At 33.9% G+C, this 22215-nt stretch overlaps 1 protein-coding gene across 5 annotated transcripts in view; it reads left to right on the top strand.

Annotated features, from left to right (window-relative positions):
- The window catches only part of EMC2 (ER membrane protein complex subunit 2), a 58507-nt gene extending 38208 nt beyond the window's left edge, over window positions 1-20299 (top strand). The window contains exons 11-12 of one of the 5 annotated variants that reach the window (XR_003683364.2): window positions 1801-1928; window positions 7046-7126. Coding sequence is in view for 3 of the 5 variants with exons in the window: in XM_055091297.1 (XP_054947272.1) it covers window positions 7046-7132 (87 nt within the window). In the remaining 2 variants the exon portion in view is untranslated. Of the gene's footprint in view, window positions 1-1800; window positions 1929-2166; window positions 3255-7045; window positions 7454-10655; window positions 10828-20280 lie in introns of those variants that run through there. The other 4 variants (XR_008619530.1, XM_055091297.1, XM_007122926.3 and 1 more) reach the window with 4 other exon arrangements.
- Window positions 20300-22215: the final 1916 nt, after the last annotated feature.

Raw genomic sequence — 22215 nt, 5'->3', positions numbered from 1 at the left:
GTACATATATCTAACTGAAGTAGATAAAGCTGGTTTTCCAGATTTCTTGTTTATAGTCCCACCAGCAGTGAGTTCTCATAGTTCCACATTTTCACCAACACGTCCTTCTGTCAGTTTTTGTAATTATAGTCATTCTGGTGTATGTGTAGTGGTATCTTCATGGTTTTATTTTGTTTTTTGTTTTTGTTTTTGCTTTTGTGGTACGCAGGCCTCTCACCGTTGTGGCCTCTCCCGTTGTGGAGCACAGGCTCCGGATGCACAGGCTCAGTGGCCATGGCTCACGGGCCCAGCCGCTCCGCGGCATGTGGGATCTTCCTGGACCGGGACACGAACCTGTGTCCCCTGCATCGGCAGGCGGATTCTCAACCACTGCGCCACCAGGAAAGCCCCATGGTTTTATTTTGTATCTCCCTGATGACCAGTGAGGTTGAACACTTTTTCATATGTTTATTGGCTGTTTGGATATCTTCTTTCATGAAGTCTATGTTTTTCATTGGTTTATGACTTTTTATTTTGTTTTTTAGTTTTTTGATTATGGGCCCTTTGTTCATTATATGTGTAGCAGATCTTTTTAACTCCTTAGTTGCAGTCACTCTCAAATGATTTTGATGAAGAAAGTTTTGAAGATTATCTTCACCCTAATTGTTCATTTCCTTTATGGTTTGTGCTTTTATGTTCTGTTTAAGAAATCATTTGCTACTGATGGTCATAAAGATAATCTTGTGTGTCTTTGGAGTTTTTTTTCTTCTACTTTTCACATTTAGATCCACAGTCCATTTGGAACTGATTTTTAATGTATTATGTGAAAATAGAGGTCTCTTTCCCCCCTACGTAACTTTCCAGTGTTTCTATCTCTGTATTCTGTCATGAGTCCCATTCTGTGGAAGCTGCTACCTTATAATAGTTGAGAGAGAACACAGATGCTCGGGCTGTATCGTCTGGCTTCCAAGTTTGGCTCTGACATGTGGCCATGGACAAATTACATACTATCTCTGGGCCTAGCTTTTCATTTGCAAGATGGACGTAATAAAAGTTTTCTGAGTATTAAAGGAGTCGATACATACTTTTTACCAGATCACAGTAATACACATTATATTGTGTTTACTAATTGCATGCTGTAAGTTCACTTTATTATGTCTGCCATTTTTATTGCAATTACAGTAGCAGTAACAACAATAACAGTTATAATAGCAAACAGAAAATTTATTAGAAGGTAGGTACTTTTCCTGTTTTACAAATGAGGAAATTAAGGCATGAAAGATTAAATAACTTTCTCCAAGGTGATATAACTGGTTAATGACAGAGCGGTTTTCAAACCTAGGCAGAAAAAAAAAAAAACAAAAACCTAGGCAGCCTGACTCCAAGTTTGATGCTCTTAATGGCCACAATATACTGCCTGTATAAAGAGATGTCAGGTATAAATGTTTCTTAAACTGTAATTATAGTTTCCAACTCCCTTCTTAGTTATTTTCTCATGTGAACAAGTGATATCCTACCCTCACTTGTTTCCCTTTTCATTTCAGACCCAAAGCTCTCCATAGTAACTAAATTTAGAGTTTCATTTTGTTTGTTTGTTTTTCCTCTTTTTCACTGTCTCTTCAGTAATGCGAGACCAGGCAAGCATGCCCTTCCCTGCCAAATGAAATGCACTTTACCATTAGACATGAATCCATCATTTCGATATTTTAAGCCATTGTTCATATATCCAAACCCTATTCATTAGTAATATTTTCCCTCCCTGCCATTCTCTTTAAACAAATTTTTAAAAATTGTCTTATTAGATCCATTCTCTTTTCATAGACTTATTTTGTAGAGTCTCAGTGTTTTTTGGAAAGAGCTCTGAGAATATCATCTGTGCTCTTCAGTCTTTGACTTTGGCACCATAAACTCCATAGTACCCAGTGATGTTTTACACATCTTTCCTGAAGGTATGATTTGCCTTTTCTTGACTCTAAGGGAAAGGATAGTATAAGGAATTTTTGTAAGTTTCTGTCGTCTTGGATACCACTCCAAAAAGATAACATCTCTCAGTTGATAATGTCAGGTTTCTGTATAGCAGCCTAAAATACCTCTCAATTAGGAATCACCCATAATGCAAAATTTCTTTTTGCCTCTAGACGCTAGTAACATTTTTTTTGTTTGTTTTTGTTTGGCTGCACTGTGCAGCATGCAGGATCTTAGTTCCCTAACCAGGGATCGAACCCGTTCCACCTGCAGTAGAAGCACAGAGTCTTAACCACTGCACCACCAGGGAAGTCCCAGTAACGGGTTTTTAATAAAATCTTTTGGTGCTTTTGAAATTTTCATCTCTATGCTTTTTCTACAGAAGTTGGTGGTTTTCTTCATGTGAATCAGATTTCATAAATATTTGTATCTATTGCCTTTTGCTAACATAGTGGTTTAAAATAACGACTTATTTGCTTATGAATCTGTAGGTATCATGTAGGCTTGCGCTCAGTTGAGTAATTCTACAGGTCTATAGTGGACTTATTTTTTTTCTGCTCTATGCTAGTGGTTGATGGCCTCACTTAAATGTCTGATGGTTGGCTCTCTGTCAGCTGGGGGTGCTGGGCCTTGTATTTCTCATTTGGTGAGCTAACTTGGACTTAGTCACATGATGGTTTCAGGGTTCCAGGAGCAGCAAAGAGGCAAACTTCAGTGCCCAAGGGTGTTTTGAGCCTCTGGTTGTGTCACATATTGCTAATATTCCATTGAGCAAAACAAGTCATGTGGTGAACCCAGATACAGGGGATATAATATTTCACCTCTCAATCGGAAGAGAAATATGTGGTCATTTGGCAGTTTATTACATTTTTGTATAATTCCATAGTTCCATCCTTCTGTTTTTGTTTATTTTGCCTTTTTCTTTTTATCTACTTTATTGAGGTATAGTTTACATACAATAACATGCACACATTTTAAGTGTACAGTTGAGTTTTGACAAATGTATACTCTCACCACTACCCCATTCAAGACATAGTTTCCATCACCACAGAAAGTTCCCTTCTGCCACTTTGTAGTCAGCCCCATTCCACACTGCAGACTAGCACTGATTTGATTTTCATCACTATAAATTAGTTTTGCCTGTACTAGAACTTTGTATATAAATGAGATAGTAGATTATGTACTCTTTTGTGCATTGCTTCTTTCACTCAACATGTTTCTGAGATTCATCCATCTACTTCTCCATATTATTTATCTTATTACTTTGTCCACCCATATTATTTTCCACAAACTGTGTAAATTTGTGAATTTTAGCCCAACTTACTCCAGTTATCACAATGGGTAAATCATTGACCTTATAATTTGATAAGCAATTTTTTATTATTTGAGTGGTTTTCTGGTTCGTTTTCTTTAAGATCCATTAGGAAATTCTGAAAAAAGTTTTCTTAAGCAAAATCTATATGAAAAATAAAAATGCAGAATTTGTGATTAATGTGGAAAAGTATAATTTTCAGAGATTGACATTTTAGTAATCTCTGGGATCTAATTGAGAACTTTATGATATGTCTAGGCATATAAACAAGTATAAAGTGTATAATAAGTATTCCTTATTGTAATGTTTTTCTAGGCATTTAAAAATTAGAGAAAGTGAGATTTTAAGAACTGCTTTCTGTCTTTGTTTCTACTTAATAATGAAAATATGGCTACTACTTGCTCTTCAATTAGGTAATTGGTTTAGCATGTTCAGTAGAGGCAGGCAAGTTTGATTAATGCTCATGAAAAACTTTAATGTGAACCTACTCACAGTAATTTTCCAGATAAATGCTTCTTTGGTACTCTGTTAAATTCGTCTGTGCTAGTGATCCATATGTTATTTGTGATTGCAGAGGTGATTCTGTTACTATCCTTTTGGGAAATAGAAAATTAAATCATGATTTGAGGGGAAAATAAGATTCCGGCTTAATCAGTTAAATTGCCATATAATTCTAGAATAGACAAAATAATTGCATGTCAGGTAAAATTTGAAGTGATAGATTTATATTTCCAACTTCCTTTTTATTTGTTCTGACACAAGTTAGTTTGGTTTATTCTAAATTGCACAGGTTGTCAGTAGTGTTGATACACAATCTTAGGTGGTTTTCTAAAATTAGCTAATTTTAAAAATCACAAATTTGTATTTATTATTATTTTTATTACATTTAAATACAAATCAAGAAAAATGCTATATTTTAAAATACTTACTATGACTTCAGTGCTACACAAATCATCACTATAAATTAGTTTTGCCTGTACTAGAACTTTGTATATAAATGAGATAGTAGATTATGTACTCTTTTGTGCATTGCTTCTTTCACTCAACATGTTTCTGAGATTCATCCATCTACTTCTCCATATTATTTATCTTATTACTTTGTCCACCCATATTATTTTCCACAAACTGTGTAAATTTGTGAATTTTAGCCCAACTTACTCCAGTTATCACAATGGGTAAATCATTGACCTTATAATTTGATAAGCAATTTTTTATTATTTGAGTGGTTTTCTGGTTCGTTTTCTTTAAGATCCATTAGGAAATTCTGAAAAAAGTTTTCTTAAGCAAAATCTATATGAAAAATAAAAATGCAGAATTTGTGATTAATGTGGAAAAGTATAATTTTCAGAGATTGACATTTTAGTAATCTCTGGGATCTAATTGAGAACTTTATGATATGTCTAGGCATATAAACAAGTATAAAGTGTATAATAAGTATTCCTTATTGTAATGTTTTTCTAGGCATTTAAAAATTAGAGAAAGTGAGATTTTAAGAACTGCTTTCTGTCTTTGTTTCTACTTAATAATGAAAATATGGCTACTACTTGCTCTTCAATTAGGTAATTGGTTTAGCATGTTCAGTAGAGGCAGGCAAGTTTGATTAATGCTCATGAAAAACTTTAATGTGAACCTACTCACAGTAATTTTCCAGATAAATGCTTCTTTGGTACTCTGTTAAATTCGTCTGTGCTAGTGATCCATATGTTATTTGTGATTGCAGAGGTGATTCTGTTACTATCCTTTTGGGAAATAGAAAATTAAATCATGATTTGAGGGGAAAATAAGATTCCGGCTTAATCAGTTAAATTGCCATATAATTCTAGAATAGACAAAATAATTGCATGTCAGGTAAAATTTGAAGTGATAGATTTATATTTCCAACTTCCTTTTTATTTGTTCTGACACAAGTTAGTTTGGTTTATTCTAAATTGCACAGGTTGTCAGTAGTGTTGATACACAATCTTAGGTGGTTTTCTAAAATTAGCTAATTTTAAAAATCACAAATTTGTATTTATTATTATTTTTATTACATTTAAATACAAATCAAGAAAAATGCTATATTTTAAAATACTTACTATGACTTCAGTGCTACACAAATTCATTTTTATTTTCCATTTAAAAAATTAGGTGTCCTATTTTGTACCCCTTCCCCCAACCCATCAAAAGCTTTTTCTTAGAATTAGACCTTTAAGTATCTGATTAGGACAATTCCTGTTTACTTTGGGTAGGCAGTGGTAAAAGAAAAGGCTTTCTGTTCTTGGTAAGTTCTTGTGAAAGTGACTCTATCAACTGGGTAATAGGAGTAATAAGCACACTCCACATGCTTTACTCACCAAGGGAAATTATGAAAGGGCAGAGTTTTAAATGTGGTGTTGCTATTGCCATATTTTAAAATTACGTCCTGTATATGCAGCATTTGAATTCCTTAAATTAATAATGTCTTATGAAAGGTAAAGTGATCTTGATTCTTACAAGAAGCTTTTCTCTTTCCCTGGCATTTCCTCTAGAAATCCCCTTTAGTTACTCTGTCAAATCAAGATTCAACCACAGAAGCTAATGGTTTAGGAAATAGGAGAATCATAATGTTAAGCTGCAGCCAGAGAGGTCAGAGGCAGGTTACCAATTCCTGAAGCCTATTGCTTCTACGATGTTACCTGTGCTTGATCACTTAATCTTTCTCAACAGGTCACAAGAAGTTTGCCAAATTAAGTTTAATTACAAAAGAGAAGGAACACATCATAAATCAAGTACTAAGTACCTAAGACAGCATTGGTATTTGAAGGAAAGATCAGTCACTTGAAAGTATACTGAGTGCTTAGATGTTAACTTGAAAATACTGTATGTTGCTAATAGAAAATGTTAATACTTTAGCCAGGGGAAAAACAGGTAGTTTAGTTATAATAAACCTTACCCTGCCTTTACAAGGAATACATACTTATCTAGTAAATCTGTAGTGTTAAGTCAAACTGATAAATGATGGGAATTGTCAGTCTAGTTAGAAAACTCATTTTGAAATCAGCATGGGGTATTCAACAGTGTTCCCCACTTATCATGAACTATATTGAATTTAATACGCATGAATTTGCTTTTAAATGTACAAAGATAGTATTTAATGCACTGTTTTGTTTTTATTGTAAAATCCAATCCCAATTTGGTATTATAAAATAAATTATGACTTAATAAACTAGAAATGTATATTTTAAAACGTTTAATATGTAGCATAGAGTTTTACTTGATAGGTTTTTGCTGCAGAAACATATTATCTAGTCAACTAATCTGGGAAATTTTAAAAAATTGCAGCCCACTCTAAGAAGTTTTAGAGAATTCTTGCAACTCTAAAATGTTTGATAAAACTTCTTTACGTTTGTATTTTACCTCTGTTTGAAATTGTAAAAAGTTGATTAGAGGCCACACAAGTAGTCCACATTCCTACATAAATATAAGCTAAATTTCATTTCTAAATTATGCTTTTTATTTCATAAAGCTTTTCTGGTCTGAAGAGGGAGTACAGTTTGAAAATCATATTAATGTTTTTATAGGTTATCATACTACTTAAACATTTAAACTGGCCAATTTCACACGGAAGTTTTTATATACATCAGTTGAAGATGAAACCTTAATGAAAATGTCCTTAAAACCCAAATTTTGTTTTTTATTGAAGAAAAAGAACATATCTGATTTCATGCTAGTGATAAAATAGATAATGTTAACTCTAACAATTTGAAAGTTAAGACTGTGATTTTGAACCTGCCACTGAAATTGAGCCTAATTGCATTTTCTAAAAATTAGTTTGCAGGTCGAAGTAAGAAGGAAACCAAATACTCTCTCAAGGCAGTCGAAGACATGCTGGAAACACTGCAGATCACCCAGTCTTAAGGTTTCAAAAACTCTTTCACATTACATTTCACAACTGTAGAATTGAGCTCACTGGTTTGTGATTTATTTACTAGATGCCCAGTGCTATTTATATACTGGTTTTCTGCTAAGAAGGCATTTGTAAGGAATGTGTTTATATAAACTTAAAAATGCCATTTACTGCTAAGCAGGAAGTTGGGGAAAGCCCATGGAAGAGAGATTTGACAAGATTCTTACTGATTGTACATCATTCTTTCCATATCATACATATATAACTCCTTTTAAACCACAATCTGATATAGAAATAACCTTGTTAAATAAACTGATGATTTATTAAACTTGCATATGAAAATTCTAGATTCTTTTTGTTATACTCAAATAGTGAGTGACTATATTGTTTTAGAACTCAATTTTTAGTTAACTCCTTTTTTTTTTGTGATAGGAAATACATAGCCTATATAGGTGACAGAAGCAAAATGCTGGCAAATTATTTTCATTCTTTTTATAGCATCAGGTTGGGTTTCGCTCTGTATTCCATTGGGCTATTATTTTGTATGCTGTGATGTTATTCTGATAAATCTTGATTAAAATATATCATTCTCCAAAGTTCAGCACTGTCTTCTTATAAAATTTTGTTTTGCTATGGGACATAACTGAGATTTTTTTAACCTATAAAATGGTTTAAGGTTCATGCATGTTACGATATTCAAATTTAACCCTTATGAAAGTTATATTTATCCAACTTTCAACTCTATGTAAAAGGCATACTTTTTAGAGAGCATAGATAATAGGGATGAAAGGGGTTTCAGTTGCTTAGTTATTTTTACTTTAGGGAAAAATAAGAAAATCTAAACTATCTTTAGAGGCAAAATTTTTACAATTCTCATGTCTCATTACTCCTCAGTAATAATAATTAGAATTTCTTCTTCCTTTTTTTTCTCTTTTCATAGTGAACAACCATTATACTACCTTTAGCAGTATTTTGCTTGTTTCGCAATAGAATAGAAAGAACTTTGAGAGTTAACCACTTTATTCAGACACAAATCAGTTTTTAAAATAGGCAGTTGTTCATTCAGGGCAAATATTGTTAGTATTAGTTTGTAATTTATATACATAACTTCTATATTACATATAGAAATACATATATAAATTTTAATTAATTAATTACCAGCCTAATACAGAGACTCCGGCATGCTTGTTATTGCTTTATTTGTGCAAATTGGAGATCATGGAAGAATTGACAACCTGGAAGTCTTAAGGAAGGAAAACTATTGTCAGTATCAGCTTTTTAACCTTTTGAGTTATTCTGTTAGTAAATTATTCTCCACATCTAGTCTAATTCTTTGATTTTGCAGTTTTTTTCATTTTATTTTGCCCTGAGTAATGGGCAGATGTGAAATAACTCTTCCCATATGAAGATAATTTTTATAAATTAATAATTGTTATCACAAGATACACTGTTTTTGCCCATGTATTTAGTGACCATTTTCAACATAATTAGACATTTCAGATTTGTTTGCTATAAAGTGCCCACATATTATTCCACTACCTTTCTTCCCTTTAATCTCCTCCCATGAGTCACTAGAGTAGTGTTTACTTTCACAATATTTGTGTAATAAGTAATTTAGTGTCCCTTATAACTGTCAGCCTTTAGTTTCACTTTATTTTTTCTAACTTTAATACCTCCTTGCCAGGAATTTTTTATTTATTAAGTACATTGTTAATGTGTAATAATTTATAAACTTCAGTTATATATAGTGATAATCTTATTGTGGCAGACAATTGCCCACCCAACTGCTTTTACCTCCTTCTTCCTTGTTAACAGTATCCTATATTGTTCAAATAGGAGCACAGATCCCTGTTATTCCAGGAGGTTTGGACCTTACCCTCAGCCCCAAGGGAAGTATCATGATTGATTTAAAACAGAAGTGGTTTCATTCCATATGGTCCGTGATATGCCAAGGCAGAACTTTTTGCATTGAAGGAAATATTCCATATTTGTGCTACCTAATGTGGTAGCCACCAGCTGTATGTGGCTGTTAAGCACTTGAAATGTAGCCAGGACAATGGAGAAATTGAATTTTTTATTTAATTTTAATTTTAATAGCTGCATGTGACTCATGGCCACCATATTTGAAAGTGCAATTATCCAAAATCTGGGCATGTGGCCTAATTAGGGCTAATGAAATGAACAGAAGCTGTGAAGAAGGGCCTTTCTTTCACATTAAAAAGTCAAAGTTTTGTGAGCTGAGGCTTTTTGCCTCTTCTGGCCATGAATGCCAACAAGCCTGGAGGTATAATAGCCATCTTACAAGCATGAAATAGCAAATATGAGAATTAAAGCTGTATTTCAGAGATAGTTCCGTAGAAAGATTACTGGGAGCCTGGGTTGCTGATTGGTTGAACACCTGAAGCAACAAGAGCAATTGCCAGCTTCTGCACTAACTACATGAGAAAAATAAACTCTTGACTGTTAAGCCATTGTTTTTATTTTTTGTTACTTTAACCATATATGTTTCTGACTAATATATCCATCATTCAACTTTTTTTTTTAAGATGCAAAACTCTTATCTTAGACATGCTATGGATGCTATTTTAGAATTTAATGATTTAAAATTAAGTAGATAATTACATGTAACAGAAGAAGTAGTATCTTGTTCCAACTCAGCACCTAGTATTTAAGCCAACAGAGGTGAGAAAAAGGCATGTTTAGAATGTCTTTAATCATGAGAATAATATTGATTTGGGAACAGAGGAGGATGTAGAAAAAATTGAAATGGAAAATCAATGTTTCAATATGCTGGAAGCATACAATTTTTATTATCAAATGTTTAGAAGAATTTTTTTCTTTAATGCTATAATCCCTTTATTCTCAAAGTAACTTATTTAAATTCAAAGAACTATAGTAGGAGTGTAGGAGGAATTTTAGAGAGATTTAGTTGTTCTCCATTTTAGGATGAAGAAGTGAGGTTCTGAGAAATTAAGCTCTTCTGTGACAGAGCAGGTAATTGGACCAGGATGTCTGGCATTCCCAAGTCAGTGCTCCTTCTAGCATATCCTAAGGCATATGTCTAGTCTCTGATAGGTTGTTCCTTGACAAAAATGAGAGCCAGATATATCTAAGGGACACTGCTTGTTAGCAGAGCAAGGACTAGAATTCAGATTTTCTGGCTTGTAAAAGAATTTTTTAATGGAATAATGAAGTCAGAATTTCATTTTTAATTAAATTGAATTTAAACAAAATTACCCATTAAAGATGTTACTTCATTTATAGTTAATGTGAGAAGTATTTCAAACTATTTAGAACTATTTCAAACCTCTTTCACTTTGAACCTCTAATTTATCCTATCTCTCTTCTCATTCTTGGCAAGTAACCTCTTTTATAGGCTGAATTGTGTCTTCCCCAAAATTTCATGTTTGAAGTTCTAACCCCTGGTGCCTCTGAATGTGACTTTATTTGAAGATTGAGCCTTTAAAGTGGTCATTAAGTAAAATTAGGTCATATTGGTGAGCCCTAATCCAATATGATTGATATCTTTATAAGGAGAGATTAGGACACAGACATACAGCGGAAGGACCATGAGAAGATGAAGAGAATATGTCCATCTACAAGACAAGGAGCGTTTCCTCCGAAGAAACCAACCCTGCTGACACCTTGATCTTGGACTTCTGGCCTTTAGAACTGTGATGAAATAAATTTCTGTTGTTTTAAGACACCCAGTCCTCTGTGTACTTTATTAAGGCAGCCCTAGTTAACTAACATAGCTCTCTTACTGTTTCACAGAGAAAAAGAGAAGTCATGAGATAAAAACATACCCATTATGACATTCTTGTGCCCAAATTCACCACTTTTCCTCTTAGAGTAAAAGAAATTGTCCCTGCCCTTTTCTGAGCTATTTCCCACCACTGTCTTCCTCATTTTTTATGCTTTAGCCATACTTTAGCTTCATGAATTTGCCACACTCCCTTCCTGACTTTCCAAAACTTCGTCTTTTCTTCACATTTGTCCTTAGACTATTTTTTTCTTCATTATCTCTTCTCTTTTTTATTTCAACTAGATTCTTCCTATTAACACTAAAATATGCTCAGTTTGCTACCACTTTTTAAAACATCTTCCTTCATTTCCACAGTCCCACTCCAGCCACTACCCATTTTTCTCTTTTTTTACAGCCAAATTTCCTCACTTGTCTAAACTCATGTCTGTTTTCCCATTCTTTAAATTGCTCCAGTCTGGCATTCCCTTCACCTCCTGCATTGTTCCTTTGAAATAGTTTAGTTCCATGTCACCAATCTAATGGACATGTTCAGTCTTTTAAGTCATGACCATGTTCCATCTATTTTATGCTCTATGATACACCTCAAATCTATCCATTCTTCTCCATTTCTATTGCCACCACCACTCTAGACCAAGCTACCATTACATGACTCCTGGACTACAACAGTGGCTAGAGAGCATCTTCACTTCCCCTACTCCATTCTTCACTACAATTAGAATGTGACAAAACATCACTAATAATGCCTTTTTACCCTCTCCCCTCTTTCCCCTCTTTAAAACTCTTCAGTTGTTTCCCATTTGTTGCCTTAAACATGACCTTTGAGGTTCTGTGTGGTGTCAGAACCAGGAATGAAGATTCAGATTTTCTCAATTGTAAACTGTCGTCCTCTACTCTTCCCCTTTGTTTCTGAATTTAGCTACACTTAAATTCAATGGCCTTGTTATGCTTCCTTCTACAAACTTGGTACTTGTTGTTCCTTCTCGATAAAACAAAGCCTTCCTTGACTCATCTTTCAGAGGTCACACCCCTCTTTTTTTTTCCTACTGTATTTTAAAGACAATGTCTTATTTTTAAATACTTTAAGACTCAGAAGAAGTTGCAAAAGCAATGCAGAGAATTCCCATGTACTGGTAAGCTTCTCCCTATTATCTTATGTAACTTTAGTACATTGTTAAACCAGGAAATTGACATTGCAGCAATACTATTAACTCAGGTACAGACTGTATTCAGATTTCACAATTTTTACATGCCTTTTTTTTTTTTTCTGTTTATGAAGTGTTACATACGTAGATTCATTTTACCATCACCACAATCAGGATATAGAATGTATATCACAAAGGAACTTCTTCTTGCTGCTTCTTAATAGGTTACATGTTACATCCTCATCTAACTCTAATGCCTGCTGTCCACTGATTTGTTTCTCTATTGCTATAATTTTCTCACTGTAAAAATGTTATATCAGTGGAGTCATACAATTTGTAACCTTTTGAGACTGACTGTAACTCAACATGTTGCCCTTTAGCTCTATTAGTGTCGTTGTATGTGTCAATAATTTGTTCCTTTGTATTGCTAAATATTCCATTGTATAGAGGTATCACAGTCTGGTAATGCATTCACCATGGAAAGACATTTGAGTTGTTTACACAACGAAGTGGGCTTTATTCCAGATATGCAAGACTCTTGCTTTAATATTTGAAAATTGGTCAATGTAATTTATCATATTAAGAAGAAAATAAGAAAAGCACATGATCATGTCAACTGATAAGAAAAAAGCATTTGACAAAATTCAATACCCATTTATGATGAAAAAACAACTCAGCAATAGAAGGAAACGACCTCAATTTGATGAAAAGCATCTACAAAACTTGCACCTAGCATGGTACTCGATGAAAGACTAAATACATTAAGATTGGGAAGAAGACAAGGATATGCACTTACCACATCTGTTTGTTATAGTACTTGATGATTTAGCTGGTGCAGTAAGATAAAGGAATAAAAAGCATACAGATTGGCAAGGAAGAAGTAAAACTGTCTCTGTTTGCATATAATCTGATTGTCAACATGTAAAATCCCAGGAAATCTCCAAGAACATCTTGGAACTAATAAGTGAGTTTAGCAAGATCACAGAATAATACAAGGTCTGCAGGAATTTTATATGCTAGCAATGAAGACATTTTCATTTACAGTTGCTAAAAAATACAATATTAAGTATAAATTTAAGAAAATCTGTGGGATATGTTTGCTGAAAACTACAAATGCTAATGAAAGAAGAGCTAAATAAATGGAGAGACATACCATATTCATGGATTGGGAGGCAACATAGTAAAGACGTCAGTTGTACCCCAAATGATCTGTGGGTTTAATACAATTTCTATCCTGAAGGATTTTTTGTAGATAGACTTTCTAAAATTTATATGAACAAGAATAGCATACACAATTTTGAAAATGAAGATAAAGTTGAAGGAATTAGACTGCAAGATACCAAGACTTACTATGTAGCTACTACAGCAGTCAGGAAAGTATGGTATTGTTACTGATTGTGTGGTTTTGCCAGAGTGATAGACACAGAACATGGAACAGAATATAGAGTCCAGAATAGGCTCACACTAGTTTGGCAAACTAATTTATTCAGTGGAGGAATTGTGCTGGGACGATTGAATATTCAACAAATGGTGTTGGAACAGTTGGGAATTTATAGCAAAAAAACCCCTAAACTTAGACCTCACACCTTAAAAAAATATTCAGAATGGGTCATGGATCTTAATGCATTGTGTAAAACTAAAATTTTTACGAAAAAAACATGAAGAAACCCCTTTGACGTAGGGTTAGGCCAAAATTCTTCAGGTGACAACAAGAGGTAATCCTTATTTAAAAATATGAATAAATTGAACTCTGTAAAAAAAATAAATTTTGTTCTGAGAAAGACCCTGTTAAAGAAGTGGAAAGACAAGCAATGGACAGAAAATACTTGCAGACATATTCAGTAAAGGACTTGTGTCCAGAATATGTAAAGAACTTTCAAAATTTAATAGTAAGAAAACAATCCAATTAGAAAATAGGCAGAAGACTTGAACAGACATTTCAACAAAGAGGCTGTAGTGGTGGCACATGAAAAGATGTTCAACGTAGTTAGCTATTATTAGGGAAGTGCAAATTGCAGCTATGATGAGATACCACTGGAAACCTATTAGAATGGCTAAAATAAAACAACTGCTGATGATTATGCAAAACAACTTGGAAATGTCAGATGTTTAGCTTCTCTGGAAAACGGTTTGTCATATACTTTTATATTATCACATACCTTTCATTTGAAGCACTTATCACTTTAGTCATTTTCAGGTGATTCCCGCCCCCCCCCCGAGCCCCCACCATAGATTCTTTAATTACATGAGGTCAGAGACCATATCTGTTTTTGCCCACTATTGTCATTTCAGTTTTTAGCATGGAAGCTACACACACACACACACACACACACAGATGTTCATATACTCATCTCTCTCCATTTATATATTTGTATTTATTTTTGCACCCAATTGTAATAATCATAATGAGGTGGAGAAGGTATGAACTTGGCATTACAGTAGACATAGTAGAAAGCAAGAATAAATCAAGTCTTCTATACTTATTGTTTCTTAGCATTAAAATATAATTAATAATTAGATCTTGATGCCCAAAGTTAAATTAGAAACATTGCAACAGACCATTTAATCCACAAATGACTGAATTCCAGTAAGGTCAATTGCATCTCTACTATTTAATATAAAAACAAACATTATAAGAATGCACAACTCATTTTCAAGTCTAAGTTCTGGAAAAATTCCTCTATCTCAACAAACTGCTGCCACCAAAACAAACTTAGAGACATTAGTTTGGCAAATAAGTCACTAATAAGGAAATACGTACTTGCAGATGTCCAAGTAATCATGAACATTTCCAAACAGTGAATGGACAGTAACTTCGAGGAAATCTGAGTTTATGCCTAACAAACTTGAGAGATACACTACTAAAGAATCCCTAATTGCAAATTCAGTTCCTTTTTAGGCAACTTAAATATTACATGAAAACATGGATACGAATTATGTGAAAATGTGATTGTATCAGATGAATGACCCAAAAAGTTGAAGTTTATCAAAAAGCATGTTCTTTAAAAACTCTTAGGTAACAATGTGTACCAAAATATCACATCAATTTAAAATCAATTTGAAGCTCTCCAGAGTGGTAACTGTAGAGTGGTTTCAAGAGTTGGCCTCAAATGACAGCTGATTTTGGATACAGTTTCACTATACTGGTCTACGTGTCATACTCAGTATGACAGAGAGTACTGGAGACAACACAGCTCCACTGGTTGATAATTCCCCAATGTCTCCCCTAGTCTGACTTTAAAAAATACGGCAATAAATATGACTACAGTTCTTGTGAGGGGAATCAAAGTTGGGTGGTTCCAGATAAAAACAATTGAAGAAAATTGTCTTGCTAAAAGTAGCTTCAAGTAACATGATATATATGCTGATTTTAAAAAACTAATGGCTTTTGGGAAATAGACATGGTGCAAATGTTTGCATCACAAATTGTTGCATCACAAATGGCACCCAAGAGACAGAACTCTGATGCTTGCACAAATGCAATCTTAATGAATATTAGAATGAGAGGGAGTTTTAAAAAACAAGTTTTAAAGATGTAAAAATAGTTAAATACAATATTTTTTTCCCATGGGGTGGGGGTTACTGCTAAATATTTCATTTTTCTGCATGTGATTTCTCTAAAGTTTTTCCCACAAGACAATATTTGCTAGTCTAAAGAGAATCATGATACAGTATTTTCTGTTAATTATATCCCAATTTAGCTTAGCAACTTTAAACTTAATTTTCTATTAACAAATCTCAAATATCATTAGACTAGTTTTTGAATAACAGTCATTGATTAGAAATAACAAAAAATGATTTTCAATTGTATTCTTTTCCTTCTACAAGCTTATAGAAGTATGCCACCTAGAGTAAATTTTATAATTTTTAAAGTATAAAAACTGCTGGGCTGGTTTTATTATTCTAAACTACAAAAAGGCACATTTTAATAAAAATCAAGCTAAATATTATAATGTGGAATTTTTCATATATTTTCTGTTTTGATGTGACTTTCTTAATATTACTGTATATAAAATAGACTGTTTTTCAGTAGTTCTAGATTAAGCAATTTACACAATGTGCCCTCTCGAGATGGTTAACAAATCAAGTTCAGGAGTTATAATTTTTGAAACCTGATTCAATGACATTAGGTAATCTTAACATGCTATTACCAACTAAAATAACTATGGAAATATTTGAGAGATAATATAAATAATGAGTTTTGGATATATACATAAGTACACACACAGTATACTAGGCAATGTTAAAAATCATTGACTTTTTTTTCTTTTTTTCCCCCAACTTTATTGAAATGTAACTGACCTATAACATTATGTAAGTTTAAGATGTACAAAGTAATGATCAGATACACGTATATATTACAAATTATTTACCACAATGAGGTTAAGTAACACATCCTTAACCTCATATAATTACTATTTTGTTGTTGTTACAGTGAGAACACTTAAGATTTACTCTCACAGCAACCTTCAAGTATGCAATACGGTATTGTTAACTATAATTCATACTATACATTAGATCCCCAGAAATTATTCATTTTAGAATTAGAAGTTTATGCCCTTTGTCCAGCATCTCACCGTTTCTTCTGATCTCCAGCCTCTGGTAACCATCAATCTATTCTATGAGTTTGACGTTTTTAGATTCCACGTATAAGTGAGATCATATGGTATTTGTCTTTCTCTGACTTATTTCACTTAGCTTAATGCCCTCAAAAGCCATCCATCTTGTCACAAGTGGCAGGATTTCCTTCTTTTTTATGGCTGAATTATATTCCATTGCATATATATATATCACATCTTCTTTATCTATTCATCCATTGATGGACACTTGGATTGTTTCCATGTCCTGGCTATTATGAATAATGCTGCACTGAACATGGGAGTGCAGATATCTTTTCAAGGTAGTAATTTCATTTCCTTTAGATATATATTCAGAAGTGGGATTGCTGGGTCATATGGTAGTTCTGTTTTTAATTTTTTAAAGGAATCTCCACACTGTTTTTCATTGACTGTTTCAGTTTACATTTGCCACCAACAGTGTACCAGGGTTCCTATTTCTCCACATCCTCTCCAGCATGTGTTATCTCTGGTCTTTTTAATGATAGCCGTTCTAACAGTTGTGAGGTGGTATCTTATTGTGGTTTTGATTTGCATTTCCCTGTTGACTATTGATATTGAGCACTCTTATACTTGGTGGCCACTGTATGTATGTCTTCTTTGGAAAGAGTTTTTGCCCATTTTTAAATTGGATTTTCTTTTTTTTTTTTTTTTTGCTATTGAGGTGTGTGAGTTCCTTATATTTCTTAGGTTGCCTTTTCATTTTGTTGATTGTTTCTTTTGCTGTGCAGAAGTTTTTTAGTTTGATATAGTCTTACTTGTTGATTTTTGCTTTAGTTGCTTGTGTTTTTGGTGTCATATCCAAAAAATTATTGCCAAGACTGATGCCAAGGAGCTTTTTCACTGTTTTCTTCTAGGTATTTTCTGTGTTTAAGGCCTTAATCCATTTCAAGGTAATTTTTGTGAGAAGTGTAAGATAGGCGTCCAATTTCATTCTTTGCATGTGGATATCTAGTTTCCCCAGCATCATTTATTGAAGAAACTATTCTTTCCCCATTGAGTAGTCTTGGTTCCTTGTCAAATATTTGTTGAGCTTTTGTGGGTGGATTTATTTCTGAGAGCTCTCTATTCTGATTTATTGGTCTATGTGTCTGTTTTTATGCCTGTGCCATACTGTTTTCATTACTACAGCTTTGTGATATAGTTTGGAATCAGGACGTGTTATGCTTCCAGCTTTGTTCTTTCTCAAGATTGATTTGATTAATCAGGGTCTTTTGTGGTTTGATAGGAATTTTAGGATTGTTTTTTGTTTCTGTGAAAATTTTCATTGGAATTTTCATAGGGATTACACTGAATCTATAGATGGCTTTGGGTAGTATAGACATTTTAACAATATTAACTCTTCTGATCCATGAACATGGAATATCTCCCATTTATTTGTATCTTTAATTTTTTTCATCAGTCTTATAATTTTCAGTGTACAGATCTTTCACTTTCTTGGTTAAATTTATTCCTAAGTATTTTATTGTTTTTGATGCCACTGTAAATGGGATTGTTATTTTTATTTCTTATTAAGATAGTTCATTGTTAGTGTATAGAAACATAACTGATTTTTACATGCAGATTTTACTGAATTTATTTGTTCTTATCTGACTTGGTATCAGGATAATGCTGGCCTTCTAAAATAAGTTTGGGAGTGTTTTCTCCTCTTCTGTTTTTGGGAAGAGTTTGAGAAAAGTTGGCATTAATTATTCTTTAAATGTTTGGTAGAATTCACCAGTAAAGGCATTAGTTCCTGGGCTTTTCTTCGTTAGGAGATTTTTGATTACTGATTTAATCTCCTGACTAGTATTTGGTCTGTTCAGATTTTCTGTTTCTTCCGAATTTAGTTTTGGTAGGTTGTATGTTTCTAGGAATTTGTCCATTTCTTTTAGTTTGTCCAATTGTTGGTGTATGATTGTTCATAGTAGTTTCTTAGGACCCTTTGTATTTCTTTGGTATCAGTAGTAATGTCTCCTCTTTCATTTATAATTTTATTTATTTAAGTCCACTCTTCTTTTTTCTTGGAAAACGTAGCTAAAAGTTTGTGAATTTTTTCTTTTTACAAAGCCAACTCTTAGTCTCGCTGATTTTTTTTTTCTATTTCCCTATTCTCTATTTCATTGTTTTCTGCACAGATCTTTAATATCTGCTTACTTCTGCTAACTTTGGGCTTAATTATTTTTCTTTTTCTAGTTCCTTGAGGTGTAAAGTTAGGATATTTATTTAAAATCTTTCTTTTAGTAATGTAAGCATTTATTGCTATGAACTTTTCTATTGCATAGCTTTTACTGCATCCCATACCTTTTGGCATGTGGTGTTTCCAATATCATATGTTTTGATACATTTTCTAATTTATCTTTGATTTCATCTTTGACTCATTAGTTTTTCAGGAGTATATTATTTAATTTCCATGTGTTTGTAAAATTTCCAGCTTTCCTCATGTTATTGATTTCTAGTTTCATATCATTGTGATCAAAAAAGATACTTAGTGTGGTTTCAGTGTTTTAAATTTGCTGAAACTTTTGTGACCTAACATATGATCTATTCTGGAAAATGTTCCACGTGCACTTGAGAATGTATATTTTGCTGCTGTTGAATGGAATGTTCCATATATGTTTTTAGGTCCTTTTGGTTTAGAGTACAGTTTAAGTTCCACATTTCCTTATAGATATTCTGTCTCCATGATATATCCATTGTTGAAAGTGAGGTATTGAAGTCTCCTCCTATTATTGTATTGCTGGCTATTATTTCTTTCACATATGTTAGCATTTGCTTAATATATTTAGGTACTCTGTGTTGGGTTCATATATATTTATAATTGTTATAGCCTCTTGATGAATTGACCTCTTTATCATTATATAATGACCTTAGTTTCCTGTTACAGTTTTTGATTTAAAGTCTATTTTGTCTGATATAAATATAGCTACCCTGCTCTCTCTTGGGTTTCACTTACAGGATATATATTTTTTCATTCCTTCTCTTTGAGACTATGTGTGTCCTTGAAGTTGAAATGTGTCTCCTTTAGGTATCATATAGTTGGGTCTGGGTTTTTAAAAATTCATTTAGTCACTCTATGCCTTTTGATTGGAGATTTAATCCATTTACATTTAAAGAAATTATTGATAGTAGGGACTTACTATTGTCATCTTTTTAATTGTTTTCTGGCTCTTTTGTAGTTTTTTTGTTCATTTCTTCCTTTCTAACTGTCTTCCTTTGTAAGTTGATTATTTTCCATAGTGGTATACTTTGATTCCTTTCTTTTTATGTTGTGTGTATCTAGTATAGTTTTTTGTTTTGCATTTCTCCTGAGGCTTACATAGAGCATCTTAATGGATATAGCAGTCTATTTTAAGCTGATAACAACTTAACTTTGATTGTATACAAAACTCTACCCTTTTACTCCTCTCCCCACATTTTATGTTTTTGATGTCACAATTTATATCTTTTTATATTGTGTATCTATTAACAAATTATAGTAACTATAGCTATATTTACTACTTTTTCCTTTAACCTTTATTGTAGAGTTAAGTGGTTAGCACACAACCATATCATAGTATTAGAGTATTTTGAATCTGACTATATACTAAACGTCACCAGTATGTTGTATATTTTCATATGTTTTCATGTTACTAATTAGCATCCTTTCATTTCAGGTTGAAGAACTCCTTTCAGCATTTCATATAAGGCAAGTCTAGTGGTGGTCAACTCCCTCAGCTGTTGTTTGTTAGGAAAGTGTTCATCTCACCTTCATTTCTGATGGACAACTTTGCCAGGTAAAGTATTTGTGGCTGGCAGTTTTTTTCTTTCAGCACTTTGAATGTATCATCTCACTCTCTGCCACCCTGCAAGGTTTGAGAAGTCCACTGATTAACCTTATTGGGGTTCCCTTTTATGAGAGAAAAATATTTTTTCCTTATGGCTGCTTTTACAATTCCCTCTTTGATTTTAGACAGTTTTCTTATAGTGTGTCTTGGAGAAGGTTGTTTTGGATTGAAATTTTCAGGTGTCCTGTTACCTTAATGAATTTGGATGTCCAAATCTGTCCCTAGGTTTAGGAAATTCTCAGACATTGTTTCTTTAAATAAGCTTTCTACCCCTTTCTCCCTCTTTTCTCCCTCTGGGACTTCAATTATGCCTAGGTTGTTTCTCTTAATCTTTTACCATTAGTCCTGTAGTTTTTCTTCATTCCTTTTCATTCTTTTTATTGTTTTTGCTTCTCACTGGATAATTTCAAATGATCTGTGTTTGGACTCACTATTTCTTTCTTCTGCTTTGTTTGTGCCATCTGCTTTTAAAGCTCTTATTGACTTTTTCAGTGCAGTCATTGTGTTCTCCAGTTCCAAAATTTTTCTTTGGCTCTTTTTCATGTTTTCTGTTTGTTGAACTTCTTGTTTTGTTCTTATATTATTTTCCTGACTTCAATAATTGTTTATCTGTGTTCTCTTACAATTCTCTGAGAATCTTTATAACAATTATTTTGAATTCTTTATTGGGCAATTCCTGGATCTCCATTTCTTTGGCAACATTTACTGAAAATTTACTGTATTCCTTTGGTGGTATCATATTTACCTGATTCTTTATGATGCCAGTAGTCTTGTATAGGTGTCTGCACTTTTGAAGAAACAGTCACCTCTGCCAGACGTTATGGACTGACTTCAGTAAGAAAAGACCTTCACTTGTGTGGTGGGGCATGCTGGCGCATGATGTGACCCTGGGTCTAGTGGTTCAGGGCACCAAGTGTGCATGCATGTGGTGGCTCTGGGTCCTGTGGAGGGGCGTACTGTCTCAATGGCTTGGCCAACTGGAGTACATAGTATCAGAAATTATGTGGTCCTTGGTGAGCACTGTGGGAGATCTTCAGTGGCTGCGAGGGTTACTGGTTCTTCAGCTGTGCTTCCAGGTCCAGTGGCTACGGACCAAGCCAGTGGTGGTGGCTGGAGTCAGGTGTATGTGGATCTGGGGGCCAGCTGCAGGTTCCTGTGTAATGATAGGGGCTGGTTGCAGGTACACACATAGTGATGGGGCCAGGGCAAGCAGCACGTGCCAAGGTCAACTGGGCATATTGGCAGTTGTGGGGTCCTGGCTGTCAGCATATACTCCTGTGACTGCAGGGTCTTGCCATGGGTGCATTCAATGCAGCGAAGGTTGGTGACAGGAATCAAACTGGAGGTGTACAAGTGCACAGCTGGAGGAGCTAGCCCCAAGCATGCACATGGCATTGGGGGTCAGCCATGGGGGTCCAAGGCTGTGTTTTGCACTCATGTAGCCACAGAGCCGGGATGCCAGTGCAGATCCCAGGCTCTGATAGGGAGGGAAGCGGGGAGTGAGGAGAGATACTCAGGCATTTGGCATCTGTAAACAGGAAAACCTGTTGGGGCACAAGTCAGATAAATCTGTAGGGGTTCTGTTGTGGTTGTGCTGGTTTCTTCAGTAGCAAAATCTGCTCGGGTCTTCTGTAGAGGAGTTTGCTGGGAATCACGGTCACTTCCACTGTGTGGCTGATACTGGTAGCCCTTGCCCTTCTTCCTTATTCCTAGTTGTATCTATATGTCTCAGCTTCGCCAGTCTCTTGGTGGGCTGAAACTGAA

This window comes from Physeter macrocephalus, chromosome 15 (genome assembly GCF_002837175.3).
Source record: "Physeter macrocephalus isolate SW-GA chromosome 15, ASM283717v5, whole genome shotgun sequence".
In the NCBI taxonomy this organism is placed as follows: domain Eukaryota; kingdom Metazoa; phylum Chordata; class Mammalia; order Artiodactyla; family Physeteridae; genus Physeter; species Physeter macrocephalus.
Note: the sequence above shows the minus strand (reverse complement) of the source record. Positions and strands in the feature narration are given on the sequence as shown.